The 19,824-nt window shown below is 40.1% G+C and overlaps 2 protein-coding genes across 9 annotated transcripts in view; both read right to left on the bottom strand.

The window, feature by feature from the left end:
• Positions 1 to 8,583, bottom strand: part of llgl2 (LLGL scribble cell polarity complex component 2) — a 48,407-nt gene extending 39,824 nt beyond the window's left edge. For 2 of the 7 annotated variants that reach the window (XM_035612460.2, XM_035612465.2), the window contains exon 1: positions 8,294 to 8,582. The gene's annotated coding sequence lies outside the window, so the exon portion shown is untranslated. Of the gene's footprint in view, positions 1 to 683; positions 801 to 4,496; positions 4,609 to 7,660; positions 8,009 to 8,293 lie in introns of those variants that run through there. The other 5 variants (XM_035612461.2, XM_035612463.2, XM_035612462.2 and 2 more) reach the window with 5 other exon arrangements.
• Positions 8,584 to 10,761: 2,178 nt separating this feature from the next.
• On the bottom strand, positions 10,762 to 19,019 carry galk1 (galactokinase 1). Of its 2 annotated transcripts, none has more exons than XM_035613446.2 (8): positions 18,713 to 19,019; positions 18,170 to 18,356; positions 17,838 to 17,957; positions 17,067 to 17,202; positions 16,762 to 16,943; positions 15,411 to 15,561; positions 15,164 to 15,326; positions 10,762 to 11,180 (listed from the first exon to the last, which is right to left on the bottom strand). In XM_035613446.2, exons 1-8 carry the CDS (start codon positions 18,875 to 18,877, stop codon positions 11,106 to 11,108), a joined length of 1,179 nt encoding a protein of 392 aa, XP_035469339.1. In that variant the 5' UTR covers positions 18,878 to 19,019; the 3' UTR covers positions 10,762 to 11,105. The 2 variants fall into 2 exon arrangements, with proteins under 2 accessions (XP_035469339.1, XP_035469340.1); XM_035613447.2 differs by lacking the exon at positions 10,762 to 11,180 and adding an exon at positions 11,316 to 11,729.
• Positions 19,020 to 19,824: the final 805 nt, after the last annotated feature.

The raw sequence follows: 19,824 nt of genomic DNA, 5'->3' as shown, positions 1-19,824 counted from the left end.
CCTGGGTGTTATCCTGGACAGTACCCTCTCTTTCTCCAGCCATATTAACAAACAATGTATTCTGGATTGCCTTTGTTCATCTACGAAACATATTTTTTTGGCTCAATAAGTATTGTACAATACTGTATTGAAAAATTAGACTATCATAAGTATTTTTGTTTTACTGCAGGTGTGTGATGTGTGAATCAGGTTTTCTTGTTTATGCTGCTATCTGTACATGTAAAAGTAAACCCTTTATTCCCCAAAAAATTTGGGGGGGTTATAGACACTAGTGCGTTCTTAAAAAAACACAATGCAGATGACAGTGGGAAAAAAATATACATCCATAGTTGGTAAAGTGAGACATTTCAATCAAATAGTAGTGAGCAGCATACTGAGGTTTTTTTGTGTTGGTATGCTTGAGTCTGAGTTCATTTTTGAGTGTAGACAGAAATCACAATAATTGCAATTATTGCTTGAATACATTTTTTAAATAATAATGAATTGATTAATTAGGATTTAAATAATGTAATAGGGTTGTCAATACTTTGATACTTTTTTGATACCAAGTGTTTAAAATGATACAATCTCTTGAAATTACATTCGATGGTATCGATTGTACCAAAGCAGATCTCAATTAGATTTTCAAGTTCCCCAAGGCTGATTGAAGAAACAAGACAGATGAAAATAAACTGATCCTCAACCTGTGGCTGTTCTGGCATCCCCCGGAGGCAAACCTATCATGTGACTGGAGGCTAGGGCACAAGCAGGGAGCAGCACGTCAGCAGCCGGTGAGCAACCCGTCGCTGTGATGAAGTTAACTTGATGAGATCCAGAACAAGTACCAAGGAGTGGAGAAAAGGAGAATGTTGCTGTTTTACAATATTTATTTTGTATGAGGCAGATTCTAAAAGAGGCAAAAGACAACAAGCCTTTTCATAAACAGTGCTGATGTAGATGGCGTGACCACGGTTACAAATCATTGTCAACCTGGGGAGGAAACACCACATATTTGGCTAAACTTTTGCAGGACTAGCACCCTGATCATTTGATAGAATTTAGAGAGGTAGTTACTTTAATAGGATTTAGTAAGTGTCATTTATAAAAGGCAAAAGGCTAATTATGCTGTGATTCAGATGTGCTCAGAAAGTTCCCCTCAGAGCAAACAACTGTAAAGTTGGCAGATATCGTTAACATTAACTATCATTTATGTGACCCTTTTATCCTAAAGCACAACTAACGTTTAGCTCAATCTAGTGTCATTGTAAATTTCTGTAACAGTTTTCTGTGGTAAGTGGCCTCTGCTGCTGTCAAGAATGCAGGAGAACGATGTAGTAACAGGGACTTTTTATTCCTTTTCTATGATGGTGAACATAATTACGTTATAGCCTTTAACAGTTATTATACCTATGTAATCACGTTACGGCTGACTAAAGTAACATAACTTATCCCTCTTGAAATAAACTTTTGTGACTGCAGTGCAACGTGCTGGTACTTTTTCAAACACCGACAGAGACTCACTTCCTGCAATAAACCTGCTTGACTGTGTCACAAACAGCTTGTGGAGAGGGAGTCAGTAAAAGTTCTAATACCACACTGTGAACATATTATGTTTTCTATAATTAAAAGTAAATGCAACACTGCAAGCACAGTCAGAAAATTTTTCTTAAATCTCTCACATTCAACCAGCCAGCAATTTTTGCCACCTGTCCATCCTGCATTTGGCAGCTGCAACTACTACTTTAAGCCTGGATTTTGTGTTTACCTTCTCTGTATTTGTCCAATATTAAATGTGGCATGTTTGCTATTGGCCATATGCTATATACACTGCCTTTTTAATGTCAAAGCGCTTATCAAGTTGATAACCACCGTTGTATGGCCCACTTGGCAAGATGGCTGTTTTTAGGCTTAGGGAAGCTAGATAAAGTGATATCCTGGGAATGTTGAACTTGCTTGCAGACTGGCCACAGGGTTTGTGGTTGGCCAGAAAACCTCAGGTTAAACCCTGACTTTTCAAAGTTACAATTTGATTTGGACACATGGAAAGTCTAAAAAAATGAAATCCAATTATTTAGTAATTATTTGGTAAGTCTTACTTAAAGACTTACTAAATAATTACTGTACAGTTGTTCATTTTGTTAGGTGATAAGGTTGTAATTCATTATTATTATTATTATTACAGTAGCTATCTAGTTGGGAAAGAAGTTTATAAAATACCATAATTTTGTTTGCACTAATAAATGCCTCTGCCTGCACGCTGCAGTCACCAATAAAATGTTCAGTATTTTTTTCTATATCGTCATGAATACCGTTATTGCAAATTTCCTTGAAATATTGTGATATAATTTTGAGGATATATTGCCCACCCCTACTCATCACAACATTTTTTTCATATTAGTTGATATCAGTATATATCACGATTTAGATCAAATCACTATTCCTGTCAAGCTTAAAGGTTCTTTTTTCTCCTAAGTGAGATGTGAAGATATCATAATATTTAAACCAAAGTTAATTTGGGTTTAAGTATTATTTATTTTCTGTCAAAAGTTTAACATGAATATGTACTGTAGAGCATTATACAACTGTATTTCAAATAAATAAACTAAAATCTTAATTCTGACAAGTCAGAAGCTTCAAGTGTTATAGGAGAGAAATAAAATGGGCACGTAAATTTTTGGTTGATGACAAATAAAATAGGTAATACACAATTAAAAAAGGTCTAATCTCTGACCATTCAAAAGCTTTCAAGTTTTGCAGGAGAACACACTAAATTTGTGGGTCAACTCCAAATAGATCAAATAAAATGTAATTCTACATTTTTTTTGTTTTATAGGAGAAAACAAACTAAATTATTTGGTCAGTTCTTATTAGTTCTTTATCAATACAAAAAATACAAACACTAGTACTACTACTTCCCTTTGTATAGATGCAAACTGTTTTAAATTGTTGGGAAACAAATCAACAAATAAATAGACAACTTTGACTTTGTGGGTACTAATCTGCTTCTTGTCAGACTTTAAATAGCCAAAATATCTCCACTTGGGTTTTAACGATTGATCGTTTAAGTCAAAAAGGCTGAGATTTAGAAAACGTTATAATTAGTGCAGTCAACATTAAGGCTAATCGTTAATCTTTGTGTTAATTGTGAAATATTTAATTCATTTAAAAAAATTGAACACCATTGACGCATTTTGTTTACTTCATGTGGCGGCTGACCTGTGTGACGACATGTGCCGCATAACCGTTAGCCATTAGCCATCCTGGCTATGGATGGATACGGACAAGGAAGGAGTTTAAGGAGTTTAAAGTACGTTTTGCACAGACGCTCTCTGTGTTGTGCGGACGGAGAGAAATAACTTAACATGTTGAAATCTGGTTCCGTATTAAGTCAACTCAAGGTTATGCTCGTCATCTGTTGCAGTGAACTGCAGCCGGTTGCCGGTTGCCTTCCCAACATGACAGAAACAAGTCCCACATATAGTCTGCGCGATGATTTTCTTTCAGAAACACGGAAAAGGCAAGTGTGTTGTGTTGTTGGTTTCCAGGTTGACACACTCACTGCCTCTCACGTCACACTACAGGAGATGGTCCCAACATGTCCAGATATTTATCTGATAGAGATCTGGACACGTTGGCGAGGCCTCGTGAGTCACTTTAGCCTTGATGGTTTTATTGGAAATCTGTAGATCACAGGAGAAAATCTGTGCTCAAAGTTAAAAAGATGCTATTAAACAATAGAATTTGAATTTAAATACTTCCTTTGTGTTGATTCTACATTAGTTCCATCATTTTACATTTAAATATCCATTATTACAAACTTTAGTCTTAAGAAAAAAAAAAGTGATTAATCGCAATTAATGACAGCAAATTGTGCGATTCATTAGTTCATTTCGATTGACAGCACTAATTACACTGCCCCAGGATTTATACTGCCCACCAATCAGCTGCGCACGTACTAGTCATTCTCACCAATCAGAAGTTGCACAGGGAGAATGCGTATACCCCCACCAACAACACACGGGTGAAACCAAAGAAAAACTTTGCAACAACTGAAATTCCTCTGACCCATCTTTTAAACAATGTCCTCATCTTTTGAGCCTTGGGCTGTGTCCGTCGAGATGTCTTCTTCGGTAACGCTGTCGCTAGAGTTAACGTTTTCTGTCATCATTTTCTCTTTTACCCTGCTCCCACTCCTGACGTACTGATGTGCACGACTGCAGTCGCCCAAACATTAACACGTGTGCTGCAGCCAGTTGCCTTCCCTACACTCTGTGCTATGTGCGTCAACCTAACCTGATGTGGCTGCAACTCTATTCCAGCCACATGATTGGTTCGGCATGGCATATTGTCATTATCATTGGTGTCTGTCAAAACATGGATGAATGAGTTCTGTGGCAGTTTTTCAAAAGCCATATTCACACTTAAATGACCATGTGGGTGTAATGCATTGTTACTCTCTGATTTCAGTAGATGGCTGGAAAGATAGAATCATTGCCAATGTTTGTTTATAATTGTACTTGCGGGTCTGAGGTAGATGAGTCACTGCTTTCCACTGCAGCTGTCTGTCAGATTGCTGTACATTCACGAGACCACGTATTGGGGGGGGTGGGGGGTGTCTGGGTGCGCTATCTGCAGCAATGGACAGGAAGTAAGCCAAAAGTTAGGTGAAATAATGATACCCCTGACAGCTGCTTTAACCATTAACCATTGGCCAGTTAATAGTATCAGTTAAGCAGTTTAACAAAGTCCTAGAAGATCGGTACTATTTGCGAAGGTCTTGCAATTAAACAGTCACCAGGCTAACCCCACATGTTGACATGTTACCATATCTGAATAAACAACCAGTAGACCAGCTGTCTGCTATGCTGGGGACTGAGATAGACCTGGCCTGTTCATGAGGGTTGATTATTGTGATTGTCTACAGAATATACATACATTACACTCTCATGAGAATGTCACTGACTGCATGCCCTTTATGGGAAAATGCAAGGGTAAAGTGGAATGTGATGCAGAGTTTTTTAAATTGTTTTTTTCACAGGTGTGTGATTATGTGTGTGACTACTTATGTTCTATTGTTTAAGCCTCTAATTGCGGTTAGATAATGAGTGTCATGATCGGTGAGAAAAAATGTTTTTAAACAAATAAGCATAAGCTTAATGAGAGTCTGAAGAACATACTGTTGATCTTGGATTGCATTATTTGTGTGTGCGTTTTATATTGTGAATGAAACCTAAACCAGAAAAGGGTCTGGATTTATTAACAGTTAAAAGGGAGAGGGCGGTCCAAACTAACAGACCTTGATTCAGCTGCAACCAGCAGATTAGGATGGGCCTGTGTCACCTTCACCTGCATGAGTGTTTGGAGGAGCACTGCCCTTAACAGAGATTGAACTCAATACCATGTGACCTAAAAGGAACTGATGAAGAAACAGCACGAACCTGAGCTAATCAGCTAGAGTAGCATGGCACAGCAAAAGCAGACATCAGTATAGCAGACAATAAGGATATATAGTACGTGTACACAGTGTTTGAAGGAAAATAGATTTTTATGCAGCTTTAGAAAAGACAGGACAGGGACAAAAAGCCTGCAATTAAGGTTTAGATCTCAAAAACTATTAACTAGTAGGGATTGTGTGTTCACATTTTGAGAGAGAAGGCTTGTGGTAATATTTGAAGGTATGAAATGTAACTGAATACTAAACATTGACAGACGAGACTAATGGGCTACTTTCCACTTATTACTGCTCAACTGTTTCCGGTCCAACAATGACGCCGTTTTGTTAGCTGATCGGTAAAGAAGTGTCTGCTGCAGACCTTCGTGTGAGGGGTGACAGAGAAATGATCCCGACGTATGTTTACCAGTCATCGTTTTCTCAGGTCAGGATGGGTGGGAAACCCATGAAAACTTAGTACGCCATTAAATTTCGATGACGCCCAGAAAAAAGTGGGACACAGCAGTACTTCTTCTTCGGTTTGGAAAATTTGTCCCGTTTTGGACATTTTCCTGCGTACACAACTCTGAATGAAGTAGTGAATAAACACAGTAACGGTAAACAGACGAGCGGCATTACACGAAGCCTAGTGCATGTAGTCTTTTAGAACATTTCCATTATTAGCATAATTAGGGATCCACCGATCCACCTTTTTCCAGCTCCGATACCGATTCGATACCTGGGATTTTGGTATATGCCGATACCGAGTACGGATCCGATACCAGTGTTAAATTAATAAACCTTATGCCCCAGTATGTGGAATAGATCTGGATTGACTTAAGTATTAATTCTTTGGTAAAAACTAAATGTTACAAATTAACAAAAATATAAATTTACTGAATCATTTATTAAATAATGCTTCAACTGCAACTTGAACAAAATATTCTAAACAGAAAGCTAAATTCTTTGTTAACATTTTGTCCGTATCAAATAAAAATATAGCTTCTGAAGCTGAGAATTAACAATTCCAACATGTAGCATCTTAAACTGAGAAATATAAAAGCTTAGTCGAGTAAACAAGTTAAACATTCAGAATAAACAGGCATTTAAATTATAAGTGAACATGACAGGGCTCCAGACACAAAAAATGTATAAAGGTTCAATGTCGTTGGGGTTCCTACACATTTTCCATTCCAAAATTCCAGACTCTATCAAGACTCAAATTTCCTTTTTCTTGGTAGATTTTTCGTACCATATTTGACATTAGAGTACAAATCGCTAAAAATGTTTATTTAGTAAATACATCACTATTATAAGTTATTTTATATAATTGTATGTATATACAATAAATAATTCATTTAAAAATCATAACTCTTAGCATATTACAATCCTGATTGTGTATGCTATTATGCGCATGTGCGGATTGATACTGAAATATTCATACTCCCAGTTACGACATTACCTGTCCTAGGGTATGTCGCTATGGCGACGTTTATAACCGAGTGTGGGAAAATGATTGACTAGATCAGAGAGATTGAGGCGGATCGTTAAAATTCTATGGATCTTTGGATTCACATCTGATTAGACGTGAGTGTGGCAACACAAATATTTTCCATACTCTCTCTTCTTTTTTCATACTTATCCAGACCAGGAAATTACTAAAAATCAAATTCCATACTGCGTAGGAACCCTGTAGACAATTTTTCTCAAAAATATATTGGAAACCCAGCCAGTGAAGGTTCCTCTCTGGCTGGCCCTAAATTTGGGTGGGGCCGTTTGTTTTGCCTCCATGTCACTTTCAGGTGGACTGCACTATGCAGGTAGGATTGCACCAAGCTTACTGAGAACAAAGGCCTTTTTGTTTGGAGCTGAAGGACATTGCCCTTCTGTCCTTCAGTACCAGATTATCGGTTTTTTTTTTTTTTTTTCCCCTCTTGCTCGTGCGGTGGGACCGCAAAAAAAAAACTTTTGTCCCTGAAATTCAGTCATGCAAATATTTCTATTATTTGCAGATGTTAAACGAAGGACTCGACCCAAAATCAACTAACGTCACACGGACGACAACTACAACCGAGTCCTCCAGATTATTGCAATCGATCAAACGTAATGTATTGTGTTGCGAGTATATCTTCATATTGATGGTGTTGAATTTCCCCGAAACCGGCCAAACCAGTAAAACACTTGTTCCTCTCTCACACACACACACACACAGACAGACAGACAGTTGACTCACAGGGCTCACCAACATACCTGCTGAGGAGACACACCTTGCTCAGGTTAGCTTCCACCAGCCGTTTCCGCGATCGCGCGGTGTTCCAGCGGCAGCTCACCTCGGCCACACGGTGCTCACAGCTGACGCCAAACCGAGCCACAACAGGCTCCCCATCGGTCCCCGTTGGTTTTAATGTGGACGCAGACGAGCTCGCCTGTTATCACGACACGCCAATTGTGCTGTCAGTCGTGTGGCACGTATCGGCACCGACGCCGTCCAAACTGTCCAAGCGCCGTCGGACCAGTGCACCGTGAATTAGCGGTGTCAATAACCACCGGGCGAAGGGTTTCAGTGACAAAAGTACCCGTTTAAAGTTGACGCGCAGCTGAACTCCGTGGGGGGGGGGGGGGGGGGGGGGACACTGCGCGAACTAACTTAGCCTCGGAACGGGGCGACGGCGCAAACATGTCCGGTGTCTTGAGTGGAATGTTTGAGAGTCGGGATTAGCCGGCTAGCCCCGCGGGGAACATCTTGCGAAAACAAGCGACCCTCGACTAGCTCGACTCGGAGCCGGTCGTTCCGCCGGACAGCGAGCGAGGCGGGACACGAGAGCAGACACCTGTGGGCACCAGCGCCCCGTGGCCGTGCGCGGGCCCACCTACGGAACCCACCTGATTCAAAACGGCCAACGTCCTCCGGGCGGCCACCGGGTACGAGTCCTCCTCCGGGCCGGTGTCGAATTTGCCGAGAAAACCTCTCAGTCCGTCACAGAGTCAAGGGGAAAGGAGAACACGGACCAAAAACAACAACAACAACAAAAAAGAAATCCCAGGATCCCGACGACAGTGTATTCACCGAGGAACGTCACGTATGAGGACCGCTACACAAGTCTGCCGCTCTTCCTTTATCCTGCACAGCGGCGGTCGCCTCGGCGCTTCCTGCAAGGCCAAACTTCACTGCTTGGCTAACTCCGCCCTCGCGACGCATTCAAGACACCCCGTACACCGAAGAACTGCCGAAAGAATTTACAGCGTTCTCCTCTGCTCTGCTGCTTCCGTCACTGAGGTTTTTTCTTGAAGAACCTCATTCAGGATTCTCTCTGAACACACGAGGCTCCCCATTCTAAAGGGGTATCGATTATTATTCTGGCTTTTAAGGTTTAAACGGGTTTAAATGTTTAAACATGAAGTCTTGGAAATGCAGATGTGTTGCCAACACATATGTTTGTTAAAATGAGTGAATTTAGAATATGGACAGCAAATGCCAGTATTATGTTAGAGACCAGTATTATTATATGTATTCGGTAATGTAGAAGTTTGGATTTGGCAAATTTGGATTTTGGCAAATTTTTAATTTTTTTCTTGGCAATTTCCACTCAAACTTTTCCTCAGCAAATCCCACATGGTGTGTTCACACCGGGCGGGATCGTCGTTGTATCAGAAGTGGAGGAAAACTATAGTCGCGTGTAGGCATCCTGACCGGGTTGAGTTACCGTGTGAAGGTGGAAAGGGCTTGGCAGAAGGTGAGGGAGGGAGTTGGACACTTGCCTTTGCACAACCACTTTGTGGCTTTCCCATTGGCATTCCTGGCAAATAGGCACAAATGTTCCAGAGACCAAATTCAGGTATTCACGAGCAGAGCTGGCCCTAGTTTATATGGGGCCCTAAGCAGAATTTGATTACGGGCCACCCCAATGCCACCAATACTATTGTCAATGCTTGATCAATTGCACACTTTCTGTAAATCTAACACACCCATTATAAACTTTATTAGTTGTAGCTGTGTTGCTTGCATTATATCAAAGTCAGCCTTTATGCTGCTATGGTTTTTAATCTTAAAAGTAGCCAACTCACAATAGTGGTCTAGTGTTAATTTGCACTTTAATAGTCAACGTGATACAGTACTGAATGGCATACTGAACTTGGTGTGCTGAAAAGTATCAAAATAAGCCAGCAGACAAAACAATAATTGCAAACAAGTGAACCATTTCAATTGCCTTTGTATAGAAAATTCACAATCATCTACAAATACCATCGACTGACTGCGGTTGTATCATGCCTATCATTACATTGTGCATGCATGATGAGCATGAACGTGACCTCTGACGGAGGCAGCGGGAATTGATTAAACCGGTATAAGCTTGCCATACCATTAACATAAGATTGCCCTTTTTTATGATTGCCATTGACATAATATAACATGTATATAATATAATTTTTAATTTTAAAAATCAAGCTTTCTTGTGGGACATTTCGAGTACTCTTGGGGGCCCCCTGGTGGCCACGGGAGCCATAAGCAGCTGCTTAGTTTGCTAATGCGGAGGGAAAGCCCTGCTCTCGAGTTTCGCAGGGTCTGGTGTGAACGCCACATTCAGACAAGAAGCCTGGTTGCGGAATAAATTAAGTTAATGTTAGAAATCACAATAGCTCAACACCTAAACACCTAAAACACATTTTTACATACAACTGTTGAATACTCAGATTTCTCAAATACAATTGAGGTTTTCTTTACTATTAAAGTTGACATTTTTATAACTCAACTTTAATAAGTCTATTCTTATTTTTCTCCCCGTCAGCATTGGTTTTCCAGGTACTCCTGCTTCCTCCCACATGCCAGAGACATGCAGATTGGGGCTAGGTTAATTGGAGACTCTAAATTGAGGTGTGAATAGTTAACCTCTGAGGTCGTCTGGGACGGGTCTGCTCTCTGTCCCCAGAGTAAGAACTAAACATGGAGAGGCATCATTCAGTTTCTATGCTCCACAGATGGAACAAACTCCCAGGAAACTGCAGGACAGCTGCAACTCTCAGTTCTTTTAAATCAAGACTGAAGACTTTTCTGTTTGCTGCTGCCTTTCAGTAAATAAACTATCTATGCATTTATTTTACTGCACTGTAACTTTTATCACCTGTTTTTATCCCTTTTTAAATTCTTTTTAATTATTGTATTTTCAATACAATTTTATTGTATTTTAATGTGATTTTATGTGTTTCCTCCCAATGCTTTTAATGTTTTATGTAAAGCACATTGAATTTTCTTGTAGTTGAAATGTGCTATACAAATAAACTTGCCTTGCCTTTATTGATGGGTTGCCGCCCTGTCCCCGGAAACATTAAATGATGAAGAGGTTCAGATTATGGATTTTTTGATGGATGGATGGATAAACATGATTTATTGTATCCAAGTCAAATGGAAAAATTACATTTACCCAGCATTTTCACAATAACATCAAAGTCATAATTTTACAAACAGTTGCTACAAGTTATTTAGAGGATAAAGCATTGCATAGCTGAGACGAAGATCTTGTCATAAAAATATCACTAGGAAGCATTGTGTTACTGTAAAGGCACTTTTCACATATTTGCCTCTCAATGATCTCTAGTCTGCATATCTAAATAAGATTTGGGGGAAAAACTGTTATAAATCAAAGTAAAGCTTGTAAAAGCAATGTGCTGCATTGCAGCAGAGATGTATTGAAAAAGGTCATGGCAGACTGAGAGTCCGAGCTCCCGCTGAAGGAGTTGTGACAAAGAAAGTTGGGGTTCCACTGTATCGCGTCTGTGGAGGAAGAAAATGCAAATATTCAATTCAATTCAATTTTATTTGTATAGCGCCAAATAAAACATGGAGAGGCAGCGTTCAGTTTCTACGCTCCAGAGATCTGGAACAAACTCCCAGAAAACTGCAGGACAGCTGCAACTCTCAGTTCTTTTAAATCAAGACTGAAAACTTTTCTGTTTGCTGCTGCCTTTCAGTAAATAAACTACCTATGCATTTATTTTACTGCACTCAAGGTACTTTACATAGAGACAATGATAACATTTTAGGTCAATAATGGCTCAGAAACAAATCAGTAAATCTGAGTCAAACAATAATAAACATCAAGATAGAAATACTGTATTGCACCAACATAAGCGAGTACACACTCTGCTTGTTACACATATGGCTGTTCATGGGCTTTCTCTATGACATAAGATGATCAGTTTCTTCAGCAGAGGTGGATTCTTGGCAAATCTGTTAGTGATGTCCCGGTCAACTTTTTTTGCCCCCGATCCGAGTCATTTAATATTGAGTATCTGCCGATTCCAAGTCCAGATCCGATACATCCTAGATAATACAGTTGCACAGTGCACACTTCAAGTACATTAAAGTTTTAAAAATCAATCCAATGTATATGCTTGACAATTATATAGCTCTGCAATGCATTAAGAAAAAACATTGTCTGCATCCTGCTTTTTTTTACAAAAAACAACGAAAAATATTTTTATGGCTCTCAATTCAACTTAAGTTTCCATTTGTTTTAAAAAATGAAAATAACTAGCTTATGCATTGAGTCTAAGTTTTCCTGTCAGCACACGGAGCAGATATGCTCCTCGCAAGTATGTTTTACGCTTGTGGTGTTTTTCTGCTGATCTGTGCGTGTGTCCTTTCAAGGGGATGGGGGATGGCACTCTGATTGGTTTATTCCTAGAGACGAATTACAATCTTTTTGAACCATGCATCTGCTGCAGCACCTTTTTTGTTTTTCTTTACCAATACCAAAAGTGGATTTGGACACACCCTAAAAGCACCTATGGCTATGCCGTGAGCTTTAGACAATATGCTTAGTGTTAAAATAGAGCCTGTGATTAAATACTCATAGTATTTAATTATGTTTTTATAACACAGGGAAAATCTCTTTCTGAATGTGGCCATAGTCTTTCAATCACACACACCACTGACAGTTGGCTGTTGAAACATATAACAGGTGGCAATGCGCAAATAAAGGCAGAGAAGAAAGCTAGGAGGAAAATTTTGCTGTAAATAATGTATGTTTTTTCAAATTGTTTTTGAGATATGAAATGCAATCACAATACATTTTGTTGACTGTGTTTTGACTGATCAGATATGAATGACAGGGAACAGATGAATGAATATGAATGTGGTCATAATGTAATTAAGATATTTTAGTGGGGCATCAGGGCTTTGTGCCAAGTGAAATCAAGCCCTACCCCAGACTTGCTGATGACTGAAGTTAAGCTGTGAAGAAAAATGTTAATAACATACACCCTATGCTCTGCTCTCAGACGTTCCTTGATGATATTGAATTATTTAAAAAAATAATGCTGCTTTTTTACCAGCTGCACTTCCACTAGCATTACAGCTCTATCCGTCATACAGTTCATTCAATAAAGTATTCAGACACCTTCCCCTCTACACATTTTGCACGGCGGCTGTTGGCCTCAATTCTAAGCGTCATGTCTAAAGGAAAAAAGGCACCACTCATCACCTGCCCAATACCACCCAATGGTGAAGTGTGATGGTAACATCATGCTGCGGGGTGACAACTGGTTGAATTGAGTAAAGTACAGAGTTATCCAAAGTGAAAACCTGGAGTTCCAAAGACTTCAGACTTGGCAGAAAGTTCACCTTCCAACAGCAGAGTTCCAGACTAACTTTCTACATTGATTGCAGTGGTGCGCCTAATGTTTTGATTTAGGTGCACCAGCAAATAAATGTGCACCCAAAATGTTTCACTTCGCCTTTTGGCACCATAATAATACACCTTTTCTTGACAATTCCCATTCCCGCTACAGGAAGTAAACAAAATATGTCAATGGCATTAATTTTGACAGCACTAATGTATATATTGTAGCATCACAAGAGGAGTGGTGGTAGATGGACATTATGTGCCCCTACAGAACTGGATGAAACCTCCCAAAATGGCCGCCATCAATCAAACAACACTTCCCATGACGCAGGTCCACAAGATGGCTGCCAGTCACCAATCTACAGATCCCAGAACCCCTCACGCGACCGACAGGTGCTTAAGCCACCTGATTACAGGAGTGCAGGGAATAAAAGACGGCAGGAGAACACCAGGGGTCTCATTTATAAACGTGGCGTACGCACAAAATGGGGCTGGAAATGTGTGTACGGCACTTCCCACGCAAAGATTGTGATCTATAACAAACAAACTTGACTGGAGAATGTGCGAACCATAAGCAAACTCTGACCCATGCATACGGCTTACGCACATTCTGGAGACAAGGGGAATAGGCGACACAGATGGTGAGGTAGTGAACTGAAGTCAGGTTGTAGAAATGGTAAATGTGAGAGCAACGATTATAAGTATTGATGCCTCACACAGCGCTCGCAATTTTTTTTTCTCTCTCCGGCGACCAACCCCTTTTTCTTCCTCAACAGCGACACAGAACACAAAGAAACTTCTCCTTTGCGAGACACTGAGCATTTATTAACAGTCGGACTGGAACCTGCCCTGCAAATTCACTGCAAATTCACAGACGAGAGCTGGTCCAACAAAGACGTTTGGTGAATGTAATTTGGTTGTTATAAAGATGATGTTTTGTTGATACTTTGCTGAGCCTTTTTGAGGAAGAGTAATTACCTCCATTGGAGTATTTAAGTTGGACTTTAATGATTTTTGGTAATTTGGACTAAGCACTTTATGTTGATACTTTGAAAATCATCTGTTGAATATTCCTGTATAAAGAATAAACCTTTTGTGTTGAATTTAGAAGTTTTGCCCTTTTGTATCTATGGTTTCATGCACTACCCCACTCTCACTTTAATAAGACTGCCTCTCATCTCTCATGACGCTACTATATATATATATATATATATATATATATATATATGTTTGACTGTCAGGAATTAAAATTATAAGATATTTCAGAATGTATTAATGTATTAATTTAACTGCGAAATGTAGTTGTGCAATGGCAAACATAGTGCAGCTGGAGTCTTGTGCAAGGTGCACGTGGAGATGGCTGACTTGACTTGTAAATTGTAAATTGTTGCCATGCAAGTCATTTTTGAGTTCATTTAGCTAAAATACACCATTTCATCCAGGTGACTGAGGTTATGGTTAAACTCCGCGTTTCATCATCTCTAGTCAACCCACAGAAAAGACAGGAGCGTTCATAAAACGCTCCTGTGAAGGCCAGGTGGCGGTGCCTTGACACAGCTACTGGCAAGCTACTCTAAAGCCAGAGATGAATGTTAAATGACTTTAGTATGCTGCATGTTGAATAACATTGCAATGAACAGGGTGTTAAACTGCCTGATCCTGCACCAGCAGAAAGCGTGCCAGTGCAACATCACCTATTATTACACACATGTGCAGTGACAGAGACTTCCCCTTGACCTCCTTGAAGCCATCAATTGCTGAATCCAATGTGGCACATTCGTACTAACTCAGTACGAATGTGAGAGACATTTAGAATAAGAATACTAAAATGAGTCTGTATACTGATAATGCCAGATGTTTACCTTAACTACAGACATATGACACATTATATTCTTTGCAACTGAATAGCTCAGTATTCCTCACAGACTGTAAAAAGTCAGCAGACAAGCAACTTGCCAAAATGTGGGGATATTATTACAATAGCTCTAGTTTTGTTTACACAGCATGTTTAGTTGACTATGGACCTAACTGCTTTTAATGTTCAGATTTAAGAAAAGAAATTGTATATATCCATGATGATCCTGATAATATACATACAGAACATGAGACCTTTGTTCATGTGTGTGTTTACCTTTATGTGAAGTATAGCCCTGTCAATGGCATGGGCCTTCATCAAAGTCACAGTGCATCCACCAAATCCTCCGCCTGTCATTCGGCTGCCAAATACTCCCTCCACATCCATGGCTGCAGACACCAGCTCATCCAGCTCGCTGCAGCTCACCTCATACAGATCTCTGACACATGGACATCAAATTGGTGAACACCTACATTTTGTCCAAGACTCTGACTCAGGTGTGCTACAGCCGCTTAAACTGTACCTGAGGGAGTTGTGGCTCTCCACCATAAGCTTGCCAAACTCTTTGTAGGCTCCTCTCTTCAATGCTTCAGTACCTTGGTAAGTTCTTTCAATCTCTTCAATCACATGACGAGCTCTTCGATAAGTAATGTCATCCAGTCTGTTCCTGGCTTCTGGAATTAGAGGGAAGTAGAAAATAAAGTTAGCTTTAACAGTGGAACTTATCTTAAATAGATTAAATTGCTCCGTCTTACATTCTTTTGTCCTATAGTCCATAGATGTACATTTTCCATGAAGGAGAAAGGCAGTCACTTTTGCCAAAAATCAAGTTTGAACTTGACAACTTGAATTTGAAGTAAATTTGAAAATACATTCTATATTCAAATAATAGCCCAACCCCTAAATGTCCTTTCTTTTTTACTTGCAAGCATTCAAATATTATTTTCTTAAACAGCAGTATTAATGCCTTGTTTTCTATATGTCTGTCTGTCACTTGGGCCTGTACCTTGCTCTCAATATAAAGGATGTGTTAAAAAAATGTGTACAGCACAACAGTAGGCAGCCAGACGAAGTTGAACACTTGACGTTGCTGCGCTCGTCTGTGGTTCCTCCTCTCCTGCCTCACTCAGGTCGAAAGCCAACAGGTAACCCTGCAGATTTTTCGTCATCTACGGTGTACAACCCAAAATACTGGTATTGATATTGTCCACTCAGGACAGCTTTGCTTGGTAGTGTCTCCATTTATGGAGAAACAAAACAACATAACATTACTGGCTTACTTTACTGGTATGGCAAGAGGGCATGCAATTGTTCATGTTGATAGTGAGCACCCTCTGCTGGATCACAGGGTAAACTATATCTGACTGTCTGACGTGCTTCTGGACTGTACATACATGTACATACAATATATTTTCTAATAAACACAAACGTTTGATTAAAAAGTGACAGCCCTAGACTGGCTGAAAAGCACAGAGCAGTCTGCGACACAGACACGAAGAACCCATGAACTGTAAACAATAGCAATATGAAACAGCCCAGTCTGGTGGATTTGGGGTGTTTAGCCATCCTCTCTCTGGGAGCAGGGCAAGGCAAAACAGCTGTTCTCTCTCTCGTTTGCTCACTCCTTCCCTCCCTCTGTCTGTCTGTCTTTCTCTAAATAAGCTTAAGACATGTAAAATATATATTTTGTTCATTGTGAAACTGTAACACGTCAGCTGAAAATGCAGTCTTTCAATTGGATGTGTTCAGAACTCTACTTAGAGTGGTCCACTTTAGCTCAGATCACCTGAGATGGATGTTTATGCCAGGTCTGAACATGGCCCAGAACAGAAAGAAATATTATGGATAAGTAAAGGATTATAAAAACTTCACACCCTCCAGGTCTTTCATGGTAGCATCTCTGAGACTGGCCTTTCCCAGGATGCAAGCGGCCTCCTCACACTGTCTGCGTCTCATGGGGTACTCGCTGCCAGTCAGAGAGTGTCTCACATTCGAGTTTGTGATGAGAATGATCAGGCTTGGATCTGCCAATGGGATGGGGGTGGCTTCCAGTGACCTAAGTCAAAAAACAAAGAAGTGCATGATTGATAATGATGGATGTAAATATGTAGAGCAATTACAACCAAGGCTAGAATAGAGACTTGTGGATCAATCTATTCTGATTGGATGTTTACAATACCTGCAGTCAATGAGCAAAGCATGTCCCTCCCTGCCGAGGACAGACACAAACTGATCCATTATGCCACAGGGTACACCAGCATGAGTGTGTTCTGCCTGCTGACAGGCAATTGCTTTGGACACCTTGTCTCCATCATCTGTGGGACAAGTGTCAGATACCAAACATTCAGACTCATTGATCAACCATTAGGTTTGCAGAAATAAAGTGAATTTTGAACATCAGCTGCAGCAGAAGTTATAACTAGACAACTTTGCATTTCCAGAAGGAAATATGTGAGTGCTGGAATGAGGCCGCTGACATTTGAAGAACTTTGAATTTGTTTCTTAAGATTCATAAATCATTGGCCAAAAAGTCTGAGGATTTGGATTAAGGTACACAATATACTGAATGACCACAGAATGGAACCTCTAGCAAATACTGGCAAAGTTACAGCGCATCAAAGAGAAGTTGGATCAGTGAGCACAGTCAGTTTAGTGACTGATGCACATCTGAGTTAACAAAAAAAAGGTGGGTAATGTTTGCTTTAGTGTTATCATTTGGTGAAATTGCATGACTTTTTTATGAGGTATATAGTTTAGTTTGTGATATGTTTTGTTCACCCTTGGTTATGGTGGATGTTGGTTCTATCCCAATACTTTAGGAATCAGTTTGCCAATATGTTGATGAGGCTTCCTTTGAAAATCATTATATCTATATCATGATGATTCCTTCTTACTGCAGTAACTGAATGTCAGAGCCACTATTGTGTGATTGACTGTTTCTGACTTTGACCTGGCTTGAGTTGTTGCAGGAATGTGTAGAAAGCTACTTCCAGAGAGGCAGAGCTGGACAGGCCTCCTCCCAGGGGAACACTGCTGGCTATCACCGCCCTGAAACCTGGGACAGGAGGTGCTGCAACATGCGAAACACAGAGATAATACCCATTCAATAAATGTATTGTAATGTGGAAACAACATAGTATAAGATACTATTAAGAGTGACGACATATTGTCCTCATTCGCTCTCACTGCAACTCCTGCCTTGTTAAATGTAAAATACCTAATTAAGGTAGATTCCAGGTAGTGTTCAAGAGCTGTGGATACGGACATGGTTCATCTGTTTACCCCTATAATGCTGGATAACACCCTTCACATAGTTTGCCCAGCTGGGTAACCCCGGACACAGAGATTCATCACTGGCCAGGCTGAAGTCTACTCGCCAGGGCTCGTCGGCATCCTTAGTCGCTGTTACCACGGTAACATCCTGGCCAGAGGTCTCATGGCCAACCACAACGGTCAACAGAGGCAGCGCCTGACTCATGGAACACACAGAGACACATGCAGCTTGTGGTTATTTTTCAGAGAGGAAATATCTTGCCAAAACTCCATTCAAATGCATAAAGCAGCCTGACACTTCCTGCTCATTCAACCACTTGTGACCACTATATTTATTGCAGATGTATTGTAAATAATGTGAATTTTATTTTTTCTTATTTGTTTCTGTTCTATTTTAATTTTATTCTATATTAATTAAATTCATTATTATAGCAATTCAAAAAAAATGTCACGTCATGAGACATGTCTTGACCACCAGGCTATTTTTGAATCACATCCGGTGCGTTGAACACACACAAAGACCGGATTGGTGAAGAGTTATGCCGGGATTACCATTGGAAGTACAAGTCCCTGGTTGTAGTCGGTGTGCTCCCCTATCAGGTTGACTCTTCCGGGGGCACACACCGCGGTCAGAGGAGCCTCCTCTCCGAACACCTGCCCGTACAGACGCCGCGCGTCGGCGACCAGCTCCGATGTGCTGGGAAAGGAACTCGCCATTGAGACTTATTGTATCCCTGAGAGCCGAGTGGATACGACGTGCATGAAAAGGAAACAAACACGTTTCAAACCTGATGTATGTCTACCCTGAAGACAGGCAACAGTTATCACCTGACACGTCACATGCTCTCTACGTCCTGCCTCTTTTTCTTCAGGTTTTTTTTTTTTTGGACGTTGCCAGACAATGAATTGGCGCAGTAGCGCCATCAACTGGTCGATGGAGTGTGGATCAGCATGTCTATATTTACCATATTCAAAATGAATAAATACATTTAAAAACAATCATATTAGTTCGTCTAATATACTGAAATATGAGTCTCTAACACTCATTTGACTTCTTCTGTAGAATATCTATTAGATTAAATAGTACTTCAGTACTCTGAGGTTCTGAATCAGATGCCTTCTTCTTCCTCATATTTCTGATTGTGTAGTATAACATTGCTCTATTGTTTCTTCTTGCCCAAGAAAGTCACATCTACCTGTATTATGTTTACCTATTTTGAAAAGTGCATTGTTTAGTCCAGTGTGTCCATACCTAAGTCTTAATATTATTATCTTATATCTCCTGTTCCTTCCTGCACACCTCATTTCTCCCATTTTCCTTTGCATTCTGTAAAACCATCAGCCTTTCCTCTCATTCCCCGATTGCTTTTGCCACTTTTCCTAAAATTTCTATTTAATAATACTATCGGTTTCTGTCTTGCCTAAGTTCACTGCAAAATCAATGTAATTGTTCTTTGTTGCCTCCTTTGCAACCTTATCTGCCATTTCATTTCCTTTGATACCAATGTGTGCCAGTACCCATAAAATTGCTGTAAGACCCATCATTTGAAGTCTGTATAATGTTTGTTGTACTTCTATCAAAATGTCTAGTCTGCTGACAGAATGACTGGCTAATGATGGGTTTGAGTCTGAACAAATGATTGCTCTCAATCATCTTGTATCAT

Source organism: Scophthalmus maximus, chromosome 16 (assembly GCF_022379125.1).
Source record: "Scophthalmus maximus strain ysfricsl-2021 chromosome 16, ASM2237912v1, whole genome shotgun sequence".
NCBI lineage: Eukaryota > Metazoa > Chordata > Actinopteri > Pleuronectiformes > Scophthalmidae > Scophthalmus > Scophthalmus maximus.
The sequence above is the reverse complement of the archived record's forward strand: the minus strand, read 5'-3'. Positions and strand labels throughout refer to the sequence as shown.